Below are 21,995 nucleotides of genomic sequence, written 5' to 3'. Positions count from 1 at the left end.
GGCTCTTGTATATTCTGTTTTGATCAGAACAACCTTTTCTCGTACTGTCCAGAAAAGGTGAAGATTTTTCCTAGACTTTCAACTGGCCAAGAAGGTGTTTTTGTGAAGAGATCTATTGGAAAAGTCAATCGAGAAGTACATTCAGACGAAAGGGAGGGTTGACGCTTTTGACCGGGTGCGTTTCGCGACGGGTTGGAACAAAAGAACCAAGCAATAGTCCACGTGTGAGATTAATTGAATGCAAAACTTAACCTTTACCATCTGGGTCAATGGACTTTAGAGGGGTGGACACGCCATGCTTAAATGCAGATAATTTAAATATTTCAAGTCTGTATTCATGATTTGATGCAAATCTTGTGATCATTTATAGAGACTTTGTTAGGATCAATTTAGACTTCTTTTCTGAGTTAATTTCGGGTCGCTTTAATTTTTGATATCAATCCTTCTATATAAACCGTGAATTTATGGGTTTTTTTTTGTTTTTTTTTAAGTAAGCAAAAACTTATAATTAAAGACTTCAAACCTTTAAACACCATATCTTATAGAAATAAAACATCAGAATGCGAAATATATACTTACTGTCTTACCCTTTGGGACAGTCCTGTTGTAATCTTAATGATACAGAATCATCAGCATCTAATTATTAACATCTATCTAAAAGATCCACATCCTTTCGCATGAGGGGGGAGGAGGGATCCATATACAAATGCATGACTATTTTTACAATGTTCCGCGTGATTTCTCAGACATCATGTAAATTACCTGCTTTTGTTATACGGAAATTTATACCTCCTCTAAACATATTTCACATGTACAAGCACCCGTCAGGGCATTAGCTCGTCTATATTCAAAACTATATGCAACGGCGAGGATTGAAATTTCTAACTATTTCCCTTCCTATTCTACATAACCATGACTATTCAAAGTTAAATATTTCTAATGGAAATGCTAGATGCTTTTAGAAACTAAACGGAATTACAAAACTTTCACTTAGTTTAGAAATTAGATGAAACTCAATGAGAGCTATTTTAGTGATTTGGAAGTAAATTTTCCTTTCTCGTTTAATTGAAGTCTATTTTGGGGTATCAATAGGATCTTCTATCAGATTGTCTTCCTGGCTCACTGGTAAATTATAAAGCCAGTCTCCTTGCGGAAAAGATCAACCTTTTAATCCGTAATAGAAGGCCAGACAAATAGGAGAGACTATTCCCTGAGATTAAACACATGAAAAATGTGAAGTATTTCCTTAATTGCGTTTGATTTTTATCCAATCGATGTCCTTAAACTGGAACAGCTGGAATTATCTTTAAAGGTTGAAGATAGGTTACTCAGGCAGTAGACATGGAGGTTGCAGTCCAAATATAGGAAATAGAATTGCTAAAGTACAGGGAGTTTAACTCAGCTTACGAAAGCAAAAAAGGATACTAACGAATTTGAAACAAGATTGACGACTGTCGCTCATTTCGGGGTATATGACACTAAAATAATATACAGAGGATAGAATAGACCCTATATATAAACCGAGAAACAAAGATAAGCGAGAGGAAAAGATTAATGGTGAGGTACCAAACGCTGCTCTCTATCAACAAGTTGTTTCAAGCTCACTCACTTCGTGGGTCATGAAAAAGTGACTTAGGTAGCTTGCACTTGTCCCCTGATACGAACAACGGTATCCGCAAAGCACTTTTACCAGACGTGTTTTGTAACAGGACAGGAGAAAGGCTAGACATTCCAGCATATGGAAGAATCAGCAAATAAAAATGGCCTGAAACTTTTTAGAATGTCGTCAAAACAGAAAATTTAAAAGATGACGGATGAAGGAATCCTCAGCAGTTTCATGTTGTTGGGTGACATAACACTGCGACAGGCTTTGGGCAGTAGCGGCAAATTTGGTAGTAACAAAATTTGATTTAAGCCATGGTTTTTGAATTAAAATCAAGTTACCATCAATCCATGGCTAATAGGAGAAAGAGCAAGACAGATAGTCTGATTGGAGAGGCACACTTGGCATAAACCTTTTTCAGGAATGTATAAAAATGATGTCATTTTATATATATATATATATATATATATATATATATATATATATATATATATATATATATATATATATATATATATATATATATATATATATATATATATATATATATATATATATATATATATATATATATATATATATATATATATATATATATATATATATATATATATATATATATATATATATATATATATATATATATATATATATATATATATATATATATATATCTATATATATAAAAATAAGTTGTCTGTGGATGGATGGATGGATGTGTCAGGTGACGTCACCTGAAAAAACTGGATCAGGTGACGTCAAAACTGAAAGAACTAAAAAAAGGCAAAAACTACAAAAAAAACTAAAAACTAATAAAAAAAATAAAAAAGCTAAAAAACTAAAAAAACTATAAAGGTAAAAACCAATAAAAAACTAAAAAAAAACTGAAAAAACTAAAAAAAGGCAAAAACTACAAAAAAAACTAAAAACTAATAAAAAAAGTAAAAAAGCTAAAAAACTAAAAAAACTAAAAAAAGGTAAAAAACTAAAAAAAATAAAAAATAAAAAAAACTAAAAAAACTGAAAAATAAGCTAACCGGGACACAGGGACACAACTCCGGTACACCGGGATACAAATGACGACCGGGACACAGGGAATATAAATGACGACCGGGACACAGGGACACAACTACAACGGGGACACCGGGGGAAACAGGGGGATATAAATGACGACCGGGACAAAAAAACTAAAAAGAAAAAAAAACTAAAAACTAATAAAAAAACTAAAAAATCTAAAAATCTAAATAAGCTAAAAAAGAAAAAAAAAGGAAAAAAAAAAAGGAGAAAAACAAAACTAAAAAACGAATGTATATACAGACCGGGACACCGGGATACAAATGACGACCGGGACCCGGGACACAGGGAATATAAATGACGACCGGGACACAGGGACACAACTACAACGGGGACACCGGGGGAAACAGGGGGATGTAAATGACGACCGGGACACCGGGACAGGGAATGGTCGATTAGCAATCACCATCAACAAAGCTCAAGGGCAATCATTAGAATCATGAGGTATAGATCTGAATACAGATTGTTTTCCCATGGACCATTATATGTTGCATGTTCAAGAGTCGGTAAACCTGACAATCTATTTATATGCAAAGACAATGGGACAGCAAAGAATGTTGTATATTCGCAAGTTTTACGTAGTTAAAACCATATATATATATCTATCTATATTCACAGGTGGGACATAGGGACACAACTACAATGGCGCGTAACTATTATGGCGCGTAACGACTTACGCGCGCGGGGGGGCTTGGGGGGGGCGCGAAGCGCCCCCACCAACTAGGTGTTGGGGTGGCGCGAAGCGCCACCCCAACAGCTAGTATATATATATATATATATATATATATATATGTAGTACGTTTCAACCAATAGTTAAATCAACAGATTTATTAGGAAAACAATTCTTACAAGAGACCAGAATACACAAATCACATCACTGATAAACAAATGAGTCAATACATTTTCAATTATATAAAATAAAAAAACAAAAACAAAATAACACTGAAGTGTCAAACCTAATATAGAAGCACGATACCTTCCAAGATATTCAATGGCTGAGAAATCTAAAATAAGTGCTTTGATATACTAAAACAGTTATATGAACGAGTATGTTCAGAGTGTGGTGATATTCCATGGCTCAATTAACAGCATTTTGGGGACCCTAAAGCAATCTTATTTAATAATTGCTGATGGCGATCGCTTCTAATTCTAGTGGTATCCCTTATGGATAATTCCAAACAAAGGAATAGTTAAAAGTCAATTAAAATATTGACACTTCCGACCACCCAAATCGTATCCAGAATATTTAATCAGGGAGGGGGGTACATGATTTTTTTTTTATAAAACGAATCAAAGATTTGTTTATATACAGTTTTGTTGCTTTTTACAAGTCGGGCGACATATTTTTTTGGGCGGGGGATCGGGGTTAAAAACCAGTAGATCCTCCTTAATACGACCTTGCAAACCCCCCTCCTCCGATTTCTGCAGTATAAATATATACCATAGTAAGTATACTGCCCTCCTTAGAAAGAAAATCAAAAGTCCCAAATTCTGTATAGTTCTATACAGCTTGTAATTCCTGAAAGTCAGAACATTCAAAAATTTACACCCTAATCAGAAAGGTTGAATCTGAAGGCGTTATTGTGATTACAGAGGTAGCCTATTCTTTTATTTTCCAAAAAAACGAGAACAAAAAAAAACATCCTTGTTAGGCTAACAATATATATAATTCTGCCCTCGAAGAGGGAAAAAGGTGGGACGAGGGGGGGGGGGGGAGAAGGATAACTTACCCACGAGATTCATCTGTTAAGACTTCCAACACGAATAATGGAAAAATGTACCATCAAATAAGTTTAATTTAAGCGTTAGATCCCCCGCCTCAGAGTGGTAACTGTTTACAGATATAATTTAGTTAAAAGCAGAAAAAAAAAATATGAAAAGACTTTTCATAGGTTATGAAAGCTCGGCAGAAAAAAACTTTGGGGCTAAATATCGCAATTCTACGAATCTGCACAAACGGCTTTCTTGCTTAGCAAGGCAGGAAGGATTTGGTCAAACATTTTATTTAAATAATCAATCTGAAATAACAAAATTTGAGCATACTATGAGGCAAGTAATTCATATCTGCAACATTTATAAAATAAGGGCTCTTCAGAAATCAGCTTAAGCCCACAAACATAGAAAATAATTTGATTAAAACGTATTTATTATATACATTTTAAAGCTACACAGTTGAACCATAACTCCGCATATTCGAGTTTAAACTGAGACAATCGTCAAAACAATGCCTCTCTTACTAACGTCCATTTCCATAAAACTCGCCAAACCAAATGACCTCATGAACTGAATGTCAGTTTCGGAGGCATGTGGGTCAGGGGTAACGCCTTATTTTATGTCTGGTTATTCTTCCAATGAGTAACATGGTTGCCACAACTGGTGAGAAAGTCACACATCGGTTCTCTTCACCCCGCTGTAACTTTTAGACATTTCCGTTAAAGTAGTACTTACAAAATACTGATGTACTTTTTGTCCCAAATTTCCACTTACATAAGAATCTTTCAAACTACAAAGTCGCAGGAACTACACGTAGAGTTCTGAACGTAGCTTAAATGGAAGTTCGGAAAATGGAGCATACATTTCCAACTAAGGGTAATTCCTAGTATAAAATGAGCGAAAAACTTTTCCTAAGTTTGATAATACTTTTCTGGGTTTGCAAATGATGCAACGAAGAAGAATTGCCTATGTTTTATACGTCATAGTTCTATTGCGTCAGATACTAAGGCAGTTATCAGCAGAAACTCCTCATTCAGGATTAAGTCTCCTCTATTCTTCCTCTTTTCGACAATCAATTAAGCTTTTACTCGTTAGTTTCTAGTTCCAGAATAAATCTTGACATCAATGTAGGAGAGAATCAAAATTAAAGAATAAACTACGGACAGGGAAGATTTCCGAACTCTCCGTCCACACTTGAGTCATCTCTCTATCGACCCTTGAAGGCAGAGTCAGGGATCCGGTACCAACAAACTTGCCAGCATTTATGAATACATTATGGGGCTCCCTTGTGCACATATTGCCGTGTAAGTATTAGTTTCAGCAGAAACTTTTCTTCATTGCAGTATTGAACTATATCCCACCCCCCATTTCTAAAAGAAACTCCAGGATTTTTTTTTATTATTACCAAAGAAATATGTCCTTCTTTTGCAGCAAATTTATTACAAATCTATCAGTTGTTTCTTTATTACTTGTATTAGCGTATGTATTACGTTGTTATTGATTGCAATACATTCCTCCTATTCATAGTCAATGGAATTATAACCAGGTGACAACACTTCTACTGAACGCCCGTTTCTCATATCTAGGCCCCAATTTGAAACAAGCTACTACTCAAACCTGCTATATGCGAGACTTGAAGTTGTGAATCCTAGAGGCTACAACCCCGCATAGCTGATGAATAGAACAAGAAGATGGAAGTCTATACAAGCCTATCAGCATAAGACAGTTCCATTGCAAGATAAGACAACAATTACTGAAAATAAATCAATCCGAGTAAAACTTGTGTTTGAGTTTTATACGACAAAAGAGACTAGATGCTGATTGTCCGCGTGCTGCACTTACGGGACGTGGAACTTCTTCCTCAAACATTATACTTTTTGATAGCCCTGGGTATTATCAAATATTCCACTCACGGCAACACTGTTAAGTACACATCCAGTAGTAGCAGCAAGATGTTCCTTTTGCTTGTCGTTTACACACAAGAAAACAGAAACGAAACTATGTAGAAGTACTCCAAAAATTTCTTCAAAAGAGCCGAATAAAATAATGTGGCAGCTATTTTTTGAGAGGTGAAGGATGGGAGTGCTCTTGGTCACAAAATACATATTGATTAGTAGTCGAAATGCATGTAGCAAAATTTGTATTTCTTCCCTTATTGTTGTTGCTGCTGTTTCTTTTTTTTTAATTCCAAACAGGCTCTTTTTTGAACATTCATCAGACTTATTCTGAACAACCCTGACAGGTACTTAGGGCATAATAAAATGACGTCAAAGCGACACTGCTCACAACAACCGATCATAGATATTTTCAAAGACAACATTACCTTTCCATGACGCACGAATAGCAGTTCAAATAGGGTAAATTCTTTTATTAGACATTGAAAAACAATGATAAAATTCTGGATATTTTGATCACACACAGCGATCGTCATCAGCAGATAATCTGACGGCCACTGTGTATGTGATCAAATTATCCAGAATTTTTATCACTGTTTTACAATTTTTATTTTATTTATTAATACCAAATACGGTAAGCTTTCAAGCTTGTCGCACAGTGTCTAAAGGATTTATCCCTATTTAATGTGTCATTTGTAAGCGATCAATTTGCCAATATTGAAACTAGCACATATATACAATGAGGGCCATTAAAAAAAAATGGAAAAAAGAAGAAGATAAAGATAGAAAAAAAAATCTTTAAAACAAAACAAATCATTCAATCAGATCTATAAACATAAATTCATGGCAGTGGTAAAGTGAGGTGCATGTACGCTGTTAGTTAGGGAATTATTTAAAATAATTATTTAAACATAAGTGGACCTAACGTCTTTCACAAATATAAATTATAGTTGGAGCCAGAAATGAAAAAGGAATCTAGCTTATGGGAACTCATTTTGGGAAAAAAAAAGAAAAAAAAATACATACATACAAAAAAAAGAAGCTTGAAGCGCTAATTGGATTACTTGGAATCAAAAAAATGCTTGACCTGTTTCTGACGACACTTTTACCATCATTCCGCAGCTTTTAGCATGTTTTTCAAAAGTTCACCACGTATCTTTGATATAAGCAATATACCCCATAGGATATATACCAAATGCCAGTTATATACTTATCAAGGTTAACGTCACTGTTGCAAGACACGGGTCTTTTCTCAGCCTTAAACTATTTTCAATATATTATTGTAATGGCTACCTAAAGATATACTTATACCAGTGGCGACTCTGGCCTCTCTTGTGGCCGGGGCGAAATTTCAATGATCACATCCCCGCCTTCAAAAATTTTCAGGCAAAGTTTCAACAAAATTGTTATTTATTAACACAATTTGGCCAGCTACTATATTTACAAAAGTAAAACTTCAAAAATTAAAAGAATAATTAGTAGCTGCTACATTATTTATTTAAATTTTGGGCTCCTAATTTCCAGGGTCCGGGGCAAGTACCCCCCTGTCTCTCCCCTGAAACTGCCACTGTCTTATACTTATGGCTACTGCTGCGTAAATGAGAAATTTAGCCGAATACTATTTCGCAGTTGCAAAAAAATTAACATACGTGTTTTGTTTATATAAACTGGTGTAGTTTTAATTATTTATTAGCTTCAGAGCATATTCTTTATCAGTTATTTTACGTAGGAAAATCATATGCTGAAGAAGCCAAAGCACAAATAAGCAAGATACTTCTTCTTAAAAATTACACAGAAATCATACTATTTATACATAAACAGAAAGAAAATATCTTCAAATAAATAGTACAAAAACAATGACAAGTGCTCGGCAGAATCTTCTAGTTTTTTCCAAAACCTGAAATAGATAGGAATATCAATGTATTTGGCGCTAAAAAAGAGTAGCAGTAACAGGTACACATTTAGTTGATAAGAAACGTCAGTCACAAGGCCATGGCAAGACAAGAATATCGATGAATGAGTACTAAACTAATATGCTGAAACTTAAAAAGAGGACCTAGCCTATATAATGAGATGGCGGGTCATATAATGGGCAAGTTTGAATTACTGAGTGAGTTGTGAAAGGATGTATATGGAGACTTCAGGTTTGATTAAAAATGGCTGACAAGCGTAGTGATGGATGAGTGTTTGGTGAGTGTATAAAGATTAGGACGATTTATGAGACTAGCAATGGAGCATACAAATTTTTTTGTCATGGGTGCGATATTTTTGTTTGCGTAGTGTTATGTTTACTCAGTCTTAATGTCAGTTTTGTTAGTATCAATTTGAGTTCGATTTCAAACAGTTTGTGGTAACGAACTGTAGTAAGGAGCGAGCCGGCTCAATAGTAACCGAAACTCTAAAAATTGGAATTTTGATACCAATAGTTACATCAAAAGAATCGTATTTTAATGCTGATTTTAAATATATAAGTTTCATCAAGATAAGTTATACCCATCAAAAGTTAGGAGTGTTAGATTTGCCTCATTTTAGAAAACAGGGGGAAACGCCCCCAAAAAGTCATACAATCTTAACGAAAATCACACCATCAGATTCAGCGTATCAGAGAATCTTATTGCAGAAGTTTCAAGCTCCTATCTACAAAAATGTGGAATTTCGCATTTTTTGCCAGAAGACAGATCACGGATGCGTGTTTATTTGTTTTTTGTTGTTGTTGTTTTTTTCCAGGGACGATTGTATCGACTAAGTGGTCCTAGAATGTCGCGAGGGGGCTCATCCTAACGGATATTAAAAGTTCTAATGCCCTTTTTAAGTGAGCAAAAAACTGGAGGGCACCCAGGCCCCCTCCCACGCTCATTTTCCCCCAAAATTCACCAGATCAAAATTTTGATATAGCCATTTTGTTCAAAATAGTCAAAAACCTAATAACTATGTCTTTGGGGACGAATTACTCCCCCGCAGTCCCCGTGGGAGGGGCTGGAAGTTCCAAACTTTGACCTGTGTTTACATATAGTAATGGTTACTAGGAAGTGTACAGACGTTTTCAGGGGGATTTGAGGGGGGGTTACGTGGGAGGATATTTCCATAGAGAAACTTCTCATGGGAAAGAGAATTTCAATGAAGGGGCGCAGGATTTTCTAGCATTATTTGAAAAAACAATGATAAAATAAATATGAGAAGTTTTTCGTACTGAAAGTAAGGAGCAGCATTAAAACTTAAAACGAACAAAAATTATTACGCATATGAGGGGTTTACCTCTTCGTTATACCTCACTCTTTACGCTAAAGTATTTTTAAGTAATTTCAACTATTTGTTCTACGGCCTTTGTGATTCAGAGGTCATTCTTAAGGAATTGGGACAAAATCTAAGATTTAGTGTTAAAGAGCGACGAAGGTTGAACCCCCTCATATACGCAATAAACATACGAATATAGAAGTTCGTTACGTAAGTTAATTCGTAAGTTACGTATATTTTTTACCAATGAAAACGTTTGTAAAAAAATAAAAGTTCTAGTTGCTGTTTTAAGTAGTCAAAACTTGGAGGGCAACTAGGTCTCCTCCCTCGCTCCTTTTTTCTCAAAACCTTCCGATTAATTGCAATTAATTCATATGCAAATTTCGTTTTAATTATTTATGTGCGGAGAGCCAAGATCAAAACATGCATTAATTCAAGAACGTCCAGAAATTAAATAAAAAAACAAGTTTTTTAAATGAAAGTAAGGAGCAACATTAAAACTTAAAACGAACAGAAATTACTCCGTATATGAAAGGGGCTTTTCCTCCTCAACGCCCCGCTCTTTACGCTAAAGTTTCTTACTGTTTTACAAATAGAATTAAGAGAAAGAGTCAAACTTTAGCGTAAAGAGCGAGGCGTTGAGGAGGAAAAGCCTCTTTCATATACGGAGTAATTTCTGTTCGTTTTAAGTTTTAATCTTGCTCCTTACTTTCATTTAAAAAACTTGTTTTTTTTTCATTATGAGTTGCCATGGCCCTAGGGCTTTAAAAGCAATAAAGTTATTATCATTATTATTACTATCATACACTCTATCTTTTAACATGTTCTGTACGGACTCACGATTGGAAAGGAATTGCCCAAGTGGACGGAGTTTTACTACAGTGGATCATCGAAACACTCAAATCATACGAAACAGACATTCATCATCGCGTCTCTTATATTTGTAGATTAGAGCTCCGAAATGATGAACCAAAACGGTTAAATATTCCGCTTCAATTTTTCAACCCAGGAGTTTAAATTTTATTTCTGATACTACACAAAAGTATCCAGGCCAATCTCAATTTTCCGAAAAGGAAGTATAGGCCATTTGTCACCCAATGGCCTCATATTTTCCTAAGTAAAGTTGGTAGCAATCCTGATGGAATCTTTAGCGAATACCATGCAGAGCCTACCACGCTAAAGCTCTGCAGGGTGAAAAAATAAATCCTAGACCATAACAGCCTCTCATTGATTATTTTGGATAAGTCTCCTTTTTCCTCTCCAATTAAGAATTATTAATACATATTGCTGTCAGTTTCAAATATTTAGAATAAACTATACCCTTGACGGCAAATGATGAGAAAGCAATTTTTCTTTAAAGCAAGATGAATCTCTACTATTTTATACCTAAAGGTCCAACAAATTAACTATGAAAGTTTGACAGTCACCGATATTTGAGAGAAAAGGGGAAATATCATATAGGGGTTAAATCAAACAGTTCGTGGTAACGAACTGTGGTAAGGAGCGACCCGGCTCAAAAGTAACCATGACTCTAAAAATGGAATTTTTATAGAAATAGTTACATTAAAAGGATCGTATTTTAATGCTGATTTTGAATATATAAGTTTCAAAATACCCATCAAAAGTTACGAGCCTGAGAAAATTTGCCTTATTTTAGAAAATAGGGGAAAACACCCCTTAAAAGTCAAAGAATCTTAACGAAAATCACATCATTAGATTCAGCGTATCAGAGAACCCTACAGGAGAAGTTTCAGGCTCTTATCTACACAAATATGGAATTTTGCATTTTTTGTCACAAAACGGATCACGGATGCGTGTTTATTTGTTTGTTTTTAATTCCAAATTATAGAGAAGATATTGCCAATAAGGAGTTTTTTAAGACAGTGAATTACTGAAGAAAACCAATAGAACATTTCGGCTAAGTAACTAACAACAGTCTACAATGAAACAAAGGAATGAAATAAACATAAAATCTGAGTTGCGATAAAACGAGAAAACTAAAAGTGAAAACAGCAATGAAAGAGCACATAATAAAATCCAACAAATCCAACAATAAAATTCGTCCACGATTGAGATGGGAGGAAGTCATAATGAAAGATTTAAGGGAAACGAGAGCTTCCTGGGAGGGTGTAAAGAGGAAGGCTTTGAACAGATTGAGATGGAGGAGGAGCGTACGTAGCTGCGTAGGCCTAAGGCGGCTTAGTGCTGCGGTGAGTTGTTAGTAGTAGTAGGCTTGTAGTGTTACAATTGGAAAGAGCATAAAAAAAGAATCGAGTAGTGTGGTCACCTTGTTTCTATGCCAGTTACGGAATCTCGTATACATTGACCACCAAGACCAACAAAAAAGGTAATTCATACAGATTAGATCAGAAACAAGCTTTCAGCACTATTCATATCTCTTCGGCAACCAGTTTTGTATTTTTCTTAGATCTGAGTTCATGGTAATCAATATTAGTTTTTTTTCTATTGTAAATCGTTTTTAATCTGAGATATCATTAATCCCTGCGCAGCTGACCAGAGCTAGTCCCATCTCTGATACTTAACTGAATTTTTTAGACTTAACTGAATTCTAGTCATCAAAACCCTAATCCAGCTTACCAAAAATGACAACCTTAAAATAATATCATGTGTTTGTGACAAACGAGCTAATGGGACTTTTGTAACAGTTGAGCATGATAAATATATGAATTCTTTCATTTTGCCAACTTTTTCCATCATCTGCAAACTTCGAATAAAAAAAAATATTGTGTTGATTCTACCTATCTGCAGAAGGCTGTTCAGAACGTCTTAATCCTGTTTTTGTCTTCTGCTTAAAACTTTTGGCAATGTTCTTTTATTATTATTAGACAATTGTGTTTTAGGATTCATATTACATCAAATTCTGGAGGTCAACATATAGCTCTAACAAAGAAATGTTGGTTTCGTTGCAAAACTTTTAGACTATATCTTTCACAGAAACTTTTATTCGAAAATATACAACTTTTCTTATTCGTGCTTAGTTATAAATTGGAGAAACTTTGACAATAAAGTTTCATCTGTTTATTGATGAGAGACTATAAGCTTCAATCGACATAAAACGGAGCAGGTAGCAGCCATTTCCACTTTAAATACATTTTGCGAGAAAGCATGGAGTTGTTAAATTCTGGTTCTCCGCAGTTTATTCTAAATGGAAATTATTAGAAACAACAGAAATAAGAGTAGGCAGAAGCTTGAAAATATATAAAACTTAGATGAATTGCAAGGAAATATCTAATAAATTACACTAATAAAACAATATGGAATCTTAAATCAAAAAGAAATGGAACAGGTAGCAGCCTTGTCGCTTTAAACACATTTTGCGAGAAAGTGTACCACTTTGCGAGAATATAATATTGAAGTTTAACAGAGCAAATTTGGCAATCCTGAATTTTGGTGCTAGCGCTCGTCTGTCTTCAGTTTCATCCAATAATTTTTTAATGAATGTTCCCTGTTCAAATCAAATTTATTCAAAACATTTGAACTTTAAAAAGAAATTTAGGAAAATATGATATAACTAGCTGATGGGGTGGCGCTTCGCGCCACCCCAACATTCAAAGCCCTGGCAAACATTCAAAGCCCTGGGCAAACAGCAGTACAAACAGTTCGTGAAGTAACGGCTCGTTGAATGCTCCAAACCAATAACAGCTCCGTTGGTCAAGAATTGCATTGCCATATTTGGGGGGCCTAAGAAGAAAAGACCAACCGCAGCGAAAACTCACCTCAGCGCCGCTAGAAATGATGTATCACTGTTTGGAGCACTTTACGTGGGCTGTGTTGCTCGAGAAGGCGACATGGACGCCTTTTTCAAACACGAAAACAGTCGGTATCCATCGGCTTTGACGTCTGATGGCCAGATTCGTGTCGGCAACAAGGCTTAAATGTCTTAATCAGCTTAACCCCAGCTGCTGAGGTTAACGTTCCAAATGTTACAGCGAAACTGATAGATGTAGCTGCTCTGGTGCAAATGTTGAGCCCAGGGAATTCTAAGACCTTCGGAGAGTAAGCAGAAAACATGTTTTATCCCATGATAGATTATCAGCTCAGACATGCCGAGAGACTTGACCTCGTGTTCGATGTTTACAGATTGGATAGTCTAAAGTCGTCGGTCAGAAGTCAGAGAGGCAAGGGTTCACGACTAAAAGTTGTTCCTAACACACAAATCCCATTGAAGTGGAAAGAATTCCTGCAAGTAGATGCAAACAAAACAGACTTGTTTAACCTGCTGTCCCATGCTGTCGTGAAAAGGTCTCCAACGTCAAAACGGGTATATTGCACTACTGGAAACACATGCATAGCTAACCAGGCATTCGAAGAGCAGAACCTCATCCAGTTATGTTCACAGGATGACACCTGCCTTTTGCTTCACGCTTGTGATGCAGTCTTACAAGGACATGCGTCGACTCTCATACGAACGGTGGAAACAGACGTGATTGTGATTGACCTCATGCTTTGATCGCATTTGAGTATCCAAATTATTTATTGCGTTTGCTGTCCATACACACCTAATGTACGTTTTCATGAAATAATTCGATCGCTCGGGCCGACGAGATCACAGGCACTTTCGTTCTTCCACGCGTTTAAAGGATGTGATACCGTTTCTTCTTTTATCCACCACTCAAAGAGGCAGTTTTTTGCGACTTGGAAAAACATGCCAGGACTGACGTAGACTTTCCTTCAACTGACAAACCAGCGTTCCCAAGTGACAGAAGTCCAAGTACACGATCTTGAACGCTTTGTCATGAAGACATACGAAACAAGACTACGACGACGTGAATGAATTTAGGAAAGAAACATTTCTCCGACAAAAGACCAAGAACATGCAGAGACTTCCTCCAGCTAGTGCTACGCTTTTACAACATATCCTTAGAGCTGCACTACAGTCAGGTCATGTGCGGAGTCGCAGCCTGGAATCAACACCCATACTTCCCAGTTTTTCTGACTTTGGCTGGGTCAGAGGCACCGATGGAAAGTGGCTTTCCAATTGGTTAGGTTCCCTTCCGCCAGCGTTAAAATTGTGTCGCGAGACAGTGCGTTGTGGTTGCAAAAAGGGCGTGAAAGAAGGTGCCGCTGCAGGAAATTTGACCTTAACTGTAGCCCACTATGCTGGTGCAAATCAAAGTGCTTTAATTGTTGAACGTGTGATTATTCTTTTTACCTGAAGATCCGATTGATCTCTTTGTGTTCCCGATAAAATTATAATTCTTAAATGCTTTAATCCGTCCGTTAAGCTTATGTTGATTTATTTACAATAAATAAAGAGATGAAGAGTTAACAAGTATTTAAATGATTTTTGTTTAGCACATGTAAACAAAGGCCATAAATTGGACGCGTCTTGGTCTCATACTTAGGCAATTTGTACTGTACAGACTGTATTACTATTTGGCGTATGTCGGAATGACAGAACGATATTTAAAACTACTGCATTAATTACTCCACTCCAGCCTGTTATATCGGGATCATGAACCTCGTGCGATTCGGAAAACTGACATTTTCTTCCGCCATCTTCGATTTTAGACCCCAAGCGGACCAACGGTACAACTAAGGTATATTTATGTGAATATACGTGCGTTTTCAGAATCTGAAGTATCGATTACTCCTAATCCGCTCATTTGAAGTCATTACTTCTTGTTTTAACAAAACTTTTATTTTTCGACCGCCATCTTGAATCTGAAGCGTCTAGCAACACTACGGTACAACTTAGGTTAGTTTTACGTTCATATTCAGAACTTCTGCCATCGATTACCCCATACTGCCTATTTGAACGGTCTTATCTTTTCATTTTGATAAACTCATATTTTCGACCGCCATCTTGGAATTCAAGCCACCTAGCGGCGTTCCGACGGAAAATTTCACTCGTGTAATAGAGCCATATTAAAGAGCATGCTCGAAAGTATACCTCGGCCAGTTTTGGTGCTTTCCTCAAACATGGAAGCATTTTGGTGCTTTTCGCCCGCACTATACATACATTTTGTCTGTAGTATAGTCAGAGACAGATATTATACAGGAAGATCTGACGAAAATGGGAAGTCATATCCCATCCAACTAATCCTGTGACGAAAGTGGAAGCACACTCTAAGGAATTTCTTGTACCTAGGGTATAAATAATTGATGATTTCTTGTTTGTCCCTTGTCTCACATTTTAGTAGTTGGTTGGAGTACTATGCCATGTTTTACGCAATTGCTGTTTGTGGAAGGGCCATGCAAGCGATTTTTTTTTTACCTTTTATTTGGATAATCCAGTTTTCAATTATGCATATTAGACCGAATTGTACACCCATTTAATATCGGTTTTGCAACTTGATAAATAAAATCATGAAAAAACAACACACAAAAGAAAAGTGTATTTATTGAACTAATAGGCATTTGTGGCAATCTGACTGGTGAAAATTTTAGTTTTAATTGACAAAACAAAAACACTGTGATCTCCCATCCATGGTGATAGCTTGGTATATTAAAAAAACTTCAATTAGCTGTAGCAAAGTTAATGAAATATAGATTAAAATTTAATTAAAAGAAAATCAACTCTCTCGATTGATCTGAACAAGGTTTCTAAATTTGATACCCTTACTTACTGACTTTTTTAGCTCATAGGCCATGCTATTTGAGTATCATTAGTGTCAAGATAATTCTCGGAAAAAATCCCCTGGAAGTATCCTGAAATAAACCTCCTGTTGTCTATCCATTTTTATGTAATTCATCTGTTGCTTGCTTTTTTGGTCTAATTGCCCTTAAAATAAATTTCGACCTAAAATGCAACGAATACATAGATCTTGAATAATGAAGGCATCGACAACGAGTCTGGTTGCAAAGTTTTTCAAATAATTTCAAGAATTTGCTTCTCTTTTCTTTATGACATCCATACGCTTAGAGACAGACAGTCCATACATTTGGCCAGAACAGGAAAAATAAAATACTTATTGTGTATCAGATCTGCCAGACTCAAAGACGTGACATTACCAGATACAATTGAGGTATTTTTCATATTTTCTTTATCGAAAGTGTTGAATGTTTTCTTTATTTTACTTGCAGTCCACGAGAGATCTAGCTCAAAACTTCAAACATCCTATTCATTGTACTTGGAGTTCTCATAAAATATAACTTATCCCTTCTACGGGTAATTTTATTAACCCTCAGAGTCTAGAAATACAGAGTCTTTGGCCGTGGCATCTATATCATATTCTTTTCCACACAAATAGCATTGGTCAGTAAAAGAAAAAGAACTTGCTGGTAAAGTGACATCTAGTGTCTTAAGGGCATTGAAAGAAGATGGTACCTTTGTTATCGGCTATGGAAGTGAACTCCTCTTTTTGTTGGTATCTGTACCACCTTTCCGTCAATCACCAGTTCAGAAATCGAGTCTCTCATTACTGAAGCAGAGATTGAAGATGCAGATGAAGTTTCCAATTTTGGCATTTATAAGGAATTTCAGAAGTTGAATAGGAGCTGTGCGTCCTACCCTGGCAAATTTCTCCTTCTCTTAACTCAAGTCAGTAATGATGCTTGAAATTAAGCAGTACAACTATTTACTTAGTGAGAATGCATCGCCTTATTGTCGAGTGGCTTGACCGAGAAGTGCGATTGTCGATTTTCTCCTAGTGGCTTACCGAAATGCCTTTGACTTTATTCGCCATTTCATAGGAGTGACAAATTTGCGCACAATGGCTTCACGCAAGCATATTCTCCTTTTAGTGCCCGACTTTTTGCAAGACCATTTTCAGTGCGTCTACAGCCTTTTCCCTGGAGACACCAACTTGAAATTGACTGAACTCAATTGTCACCTTGCAAAACGGTTGTTTTTAGCAGTTATAAACTTTGTCCTTTCTGATTTTGAGGACAGGTTTAAGTATGTAGACGACTTGCCAGTTCTTCTGAAATATCTCATTGAAAACTCCGAGGCAATTCTCCAATTTAGTGATGCAATAATAAGCAACTTTGAAGACCAATGTACTATCAACAGCATTCAAATCAACGAAGAAAAACCAAAATCCTTCGCTCTATCCTCTAAAGAGAGACTTCGTCAGTCCTCCTACACCATATCCTAGTGTATCTTCGGCTGTAATTCTCGACGTTGGTGCTCGTTGACCATAGCGTTGACTGCTCGTTTAGTACTCAAGTTGATAAAATCACTAAAAAGGAAAATGGTGCGATGCGGGCCCTTATCTTACTACCTCATTTTGGTTTTTCTGTGTCCCAACTGAAGACGGCCTATCTGACATACATCCGACCAATTCTTGAGTATACTTGCCCTGTATGGGGCCCTCAAGTCAACAGGACAAGTTACCTTAGCGATCAACTTGAGTCACTACAAAAAAAAGTGCCTTTAAAGTTATTCTTTCAGCCGCATATGTAAGTTATGAATCGGCATTATCTTTCCTATAGCTAACGTACCTTCACGAACGTCGTTTGGGTTTGATCTTCCAATTTGACCAACTTCTTCTTAGCAGTTAAAAACATAGAGCAATACTACCACCAATTATGAGGAATAAAATAAATACAAGGTCAGCTAACAAAGTGAGACTGGAATTGCCTACTCAAAAACCGTTTCGCCAATTCGTTCGTTTCTTTTTACATGACAGCGTTTAATAAGTTATAGTCTAATTTTTTTTTCTTGTTTCCGTTGTAAGTACTAGCGCCATTTAGTTGGAATTTTATTCTAAATTACGCTTGCTTGTATAAATAAATTATTCTATATTCTATAATGGTACAGTTAATCCAAATGAGGGACTTTTGGAATGCTCGCTTCCATTATAACATTGGAGCTATGCAAACCAAAAACTACCCAAATTTGCCATAAATTGATACAGAATTTGAAGCCTTCATAAGTAGTTCCCATAATAAACTTGAATGTAACCACCAAGCATTTGGATTTTTTTTTTTTTTTAGTAATGGAAGCCGTTCAGAAATTACACTATACATTTTTTTTTTTTTTACAAAGAAGTCGACTAAATTTCAAAACTATAAAAACGTTCAACGAACTAGTGCTTTACTGAAAACGCGAAACCGACGCAATAATACAAAAATAGAAACAGGAAAATCCTTAATTAGCCAGCACAAATTAAAAGAATAATTCATAAAACTGTCAATAGTCTTTTATCAACCATGAAATCAATAAATTTTACGATACGACTTTAACCCTCTAAAATATTCAATAAAGCTTAGTTTTCTGTAAAGCGCTAATATCCACAATTTTATACATATAGGGAAATATCAAGGACCAGTTTACTTCAAACAATTTAAAAAAAAATATTACATAAACTGCAAAGCAGTAATTCTTGTTGGTTTTAAGTTTCAACTTGTTTTTCAGGTTTAAGAAATATTAACAAATAACCTCACAAAAAGATCTTTGTCCAATTTTGGCTAAAAAACTAAAGATATCAAGATGAGTGTTTGCCAAAAGAGGGCATTACACACAGGTTTGACTGAAAAAAAATGAACTAGAATTTAGTATATAAAAAGTCGATGGAGATTATTATCCTTTACATCATTGAGGAGTTGTAAACAAAAAGTACAATTATCTATGAAATTATTAAAAGAATTTAGGATGTGTAGTTAATATACTTTGCTTCTTTGACATTAACATTTTCCAACTGATCATTAAAAATGAATCAGTGCTAGAAAGAGAAACATGTCAAAAAAAAATTAGACTATAAAATCCTGTTTATAGAAATATGCTTCAAAACTATTTGCTGTTTCGAATCACCCCTATATTACATGCTAGAAATTTAAGACAATATAGTCCAACTATACCTCAAAGGCCTATGGGCACTCGACGCGGCTTTTTAATGCCCTTTTCAATTTAAAATCTACAAAAAAAATACGCTGAAATGATCAGGGTCGGATCAACTAGGCGCGAGGCCCCCTCTATATATTAAACTTCTAGGTAAAATTCAAATCCAGCATATAAATAAGCACACACACACACACACATGTATATATATATATATATATATATATATATATATATATATATATATATATATATATATATATATATATATATATGTTCAAAATAACCTTCAGGAGTTCTGTGATGGGTGCGCCCCTAATAATGTGATATTGTGACTGATATTGTGATACATTTCTCCAGCTATTTTGGAGCTGAAAATATTACAACTATTTTGGGTTCAAGTTTTGTATTTGTTTGTGGAACTCTTTAGAGAGCAAATGATGTCGTATAATAGGTCAAATAAATTCATTTTTGACTCGTTCTGATTCTCGTTGTTCTTTAATAGCACAGTTATTTGCTCTGTAATTTTTGACACTCTTGATACTTGCTTCAGCATGTCTGGTAAACCTACAATTCTTCGTTCTTCACTTTCATCTTTGACGAGTTCTGATTCCTGCTGTTGCTTGTAATACTTGCTGCTGATTATCGTCTAACTACATATTTCTTTGTTTTCATGGTGGTTTATCTTCCAACCCCATATTTCTCTGTTTTTCACATTCAGTTTGATTTCGTTCTGATCTTCATTGTTACATTCCTTGTAACTGGCATGTACGCAGGGGGGGGGCCTTCGCCCCCCCAAAGTTTTGTGAAATATTTAATTTCCCCATGTTTTGGGGGGATTTTTGGAAAAAGTAGGACATTTATTAAGAATCTAGTTACATGTGTGAAGCCTTTTTTGGGGCGATTTTACAGCATGCAATAATCCGGTCAAGTCACAGCCCAATTATTAACCCATTTTCTGTCTAACTTTTTACCCTCTTTGAAGTAATTAGCGATTGTACTGTTGATGGTGAGCCATCGCCCATCAGTAACCAAAGGTTTACAAAGGCGTGCTTCTTTTTTTTTTTTTTTTTTTTTTTTTTTTTTTTTTTTTTTTTTTGTAAAGAGAGTTTGCTTTCCACACCAAAATAGAATTATCCTTCATATTAGGGCGTTTATTCCCCCCCCCCCTTTTAGAATAAAGTACAACTTTTAATGGATCAATTTTTGAAAACTATCCTTTTTCATTAAAACCGACGTTTTCGAAATAGAAGAACTACCCCCCCCCCCCACAGCACCCATATTGCACTGTTAATCTCCCTTTCAGTGGGATATAATAGATTAATCACTGGAACATAACCTGAGCCTAAAACGTACTTTTGAGGCTTCAGTCTTCTCCCCCCCCCCATCCGCTACAATTCTACAGATTAAAGTTAATCTGTATTTTCCGATACACGTGCTTTTTTGCATTTATTTAGTTACTAAATAAAAAAGTGCTATTTTATATCTGCTGTTTCGAAGGTTTTGCCCCCCCCCCGAAAAAATTCCTGCGTATGTGCCTGCCTTGTAACCACATATTTTTTGTTCTTCACTTTTGTTTTTAAATCATTGTGATTCTTGCTGCCACTGGAATTGTTAAGAACATTTCCCAACTTCAAAAATCAATTTTTCATTTTTGAAGGCGGCGCAGGGTCCTTTGAAACACGAGGCTCGATTGGGCTCAATCGTTTCAATCGCCCCTTTTCCAGCCCTGAAAATGATCATTAGCTTGAACTAAACTTTTAAACAACTCTACGATGTTGTCTGCGTGCTAGTTCTAGTGGCGGTGATCGAGGATTGAATGTTTGTCCGTTCCTCGCCTAGTTTGAAAAACAAAACAAACAAACAACCTGGAAAAACAGACCAAGGGGCACTTTTCGGGTGCCATATGGCACTTTATGATGGCGTTACAGAGTCAACTTCATAAAAAGCCCTTTGATGGCTCTCTACGATGTTCCGGTACCATATCCAGCCTTTTCATTCCAGCAATGGAACCAAAACTGCATTTTTTCGGGCGCTATTTGGCACTTTATGATGGCCTTGTCTAGTCGAATTTATTGAGATCGGTTAGATATAAAAATAAGCTTTCAAATGAACCCTTAAAACGCTTTCTATAATGTTACAATGCCCTACTCAGCCTTTCCATTTCGAAAATGGCATCCCAATAACATTTCTGGGTGCCATATGGCACTTTATGATGGCGTTATCAAGTAGAATTTATAAAAAGCAATTATATATAAAAATGAGCTTTTAAATGAGCTCTTAAACGGCTGTCAATGATGTTCTAGTGCTACGCTAGCGGCGATCGATTTTCCTTGTTGTTCAATTTTTCCAAGTTGGGGGAGGGGGCTGTAAATGTTCTATAACAGGTTTTCGACAAAGGAAATTCTGATTCTACATTTTTCGTTCATATCGTGAAACTATCTTTGATGGGTTTTAGGCAGGGGTGTAATTTGCTATGAGACAGGGGGCAACTGCCCTCTCCAGACCTCATTTTGACCCCCCCACGCCGACTTCAGTTTCCCCCCAGCTAAAAATTAGTTTCTGGAAAAAAATGTGTCAAAACTACGATAAGCCTGCATAATCGAAGCATCCAGAGGAACAGGTCAGTTTTCTTTAGTATATCTTTGCCCTTATGGTACCATATGGCTCATTTTTCCTTTTTCACTGTCATTTTCACTTGTTTTGGAAAAATTGGCTCCAACTTTGCCCC

The 21,995-nt window shown here is 35.9% G+C and overlaps 1 protein-coding gene across 1 annotated transcript in view; it reads right to left on the bottom strand.

The window, feature by feature from the left end:
- Positions 1–3,960: 3,960 nt before the first annotated feature.
- LOC136027492 (zinc finger matrin-type protein 3-like) overlaps positions 3,961–21,995 on the bottom strand; it is a 172,647-nt gene continuing 154,612 nt past the window's right edge. Inside the window, exon 9 of the mRNA XM_065704802.1 lies at positions 3,961–8,182. Coding sequence (XP_065560874.1) covers positions 8,166–8,182 — 17 coding nt within the window. The 3' untranslated portion in view covers positions 3,961–8,165. The remainder of the gene's footprint in view (positions 8,183–21,995) is intronic.

Source organism: Artemia franciscana, chromosome 5, assembly GCF_032884065.1.
Source record: "Artemia franciscana chromosome 5, ASM3288406v1, whole genome shotgun sequence".
Classification (NCBI taxonomy): domain Eukaryota; kingdom Metazoa; phylum Arthropoda; class Branchiopoda; order Anostraca; family Artemiidae; genus Artemia; species Artemia franciscana.
This window is presented reverse-complemented; position numbering and strand designations above follow the sequence as displayed.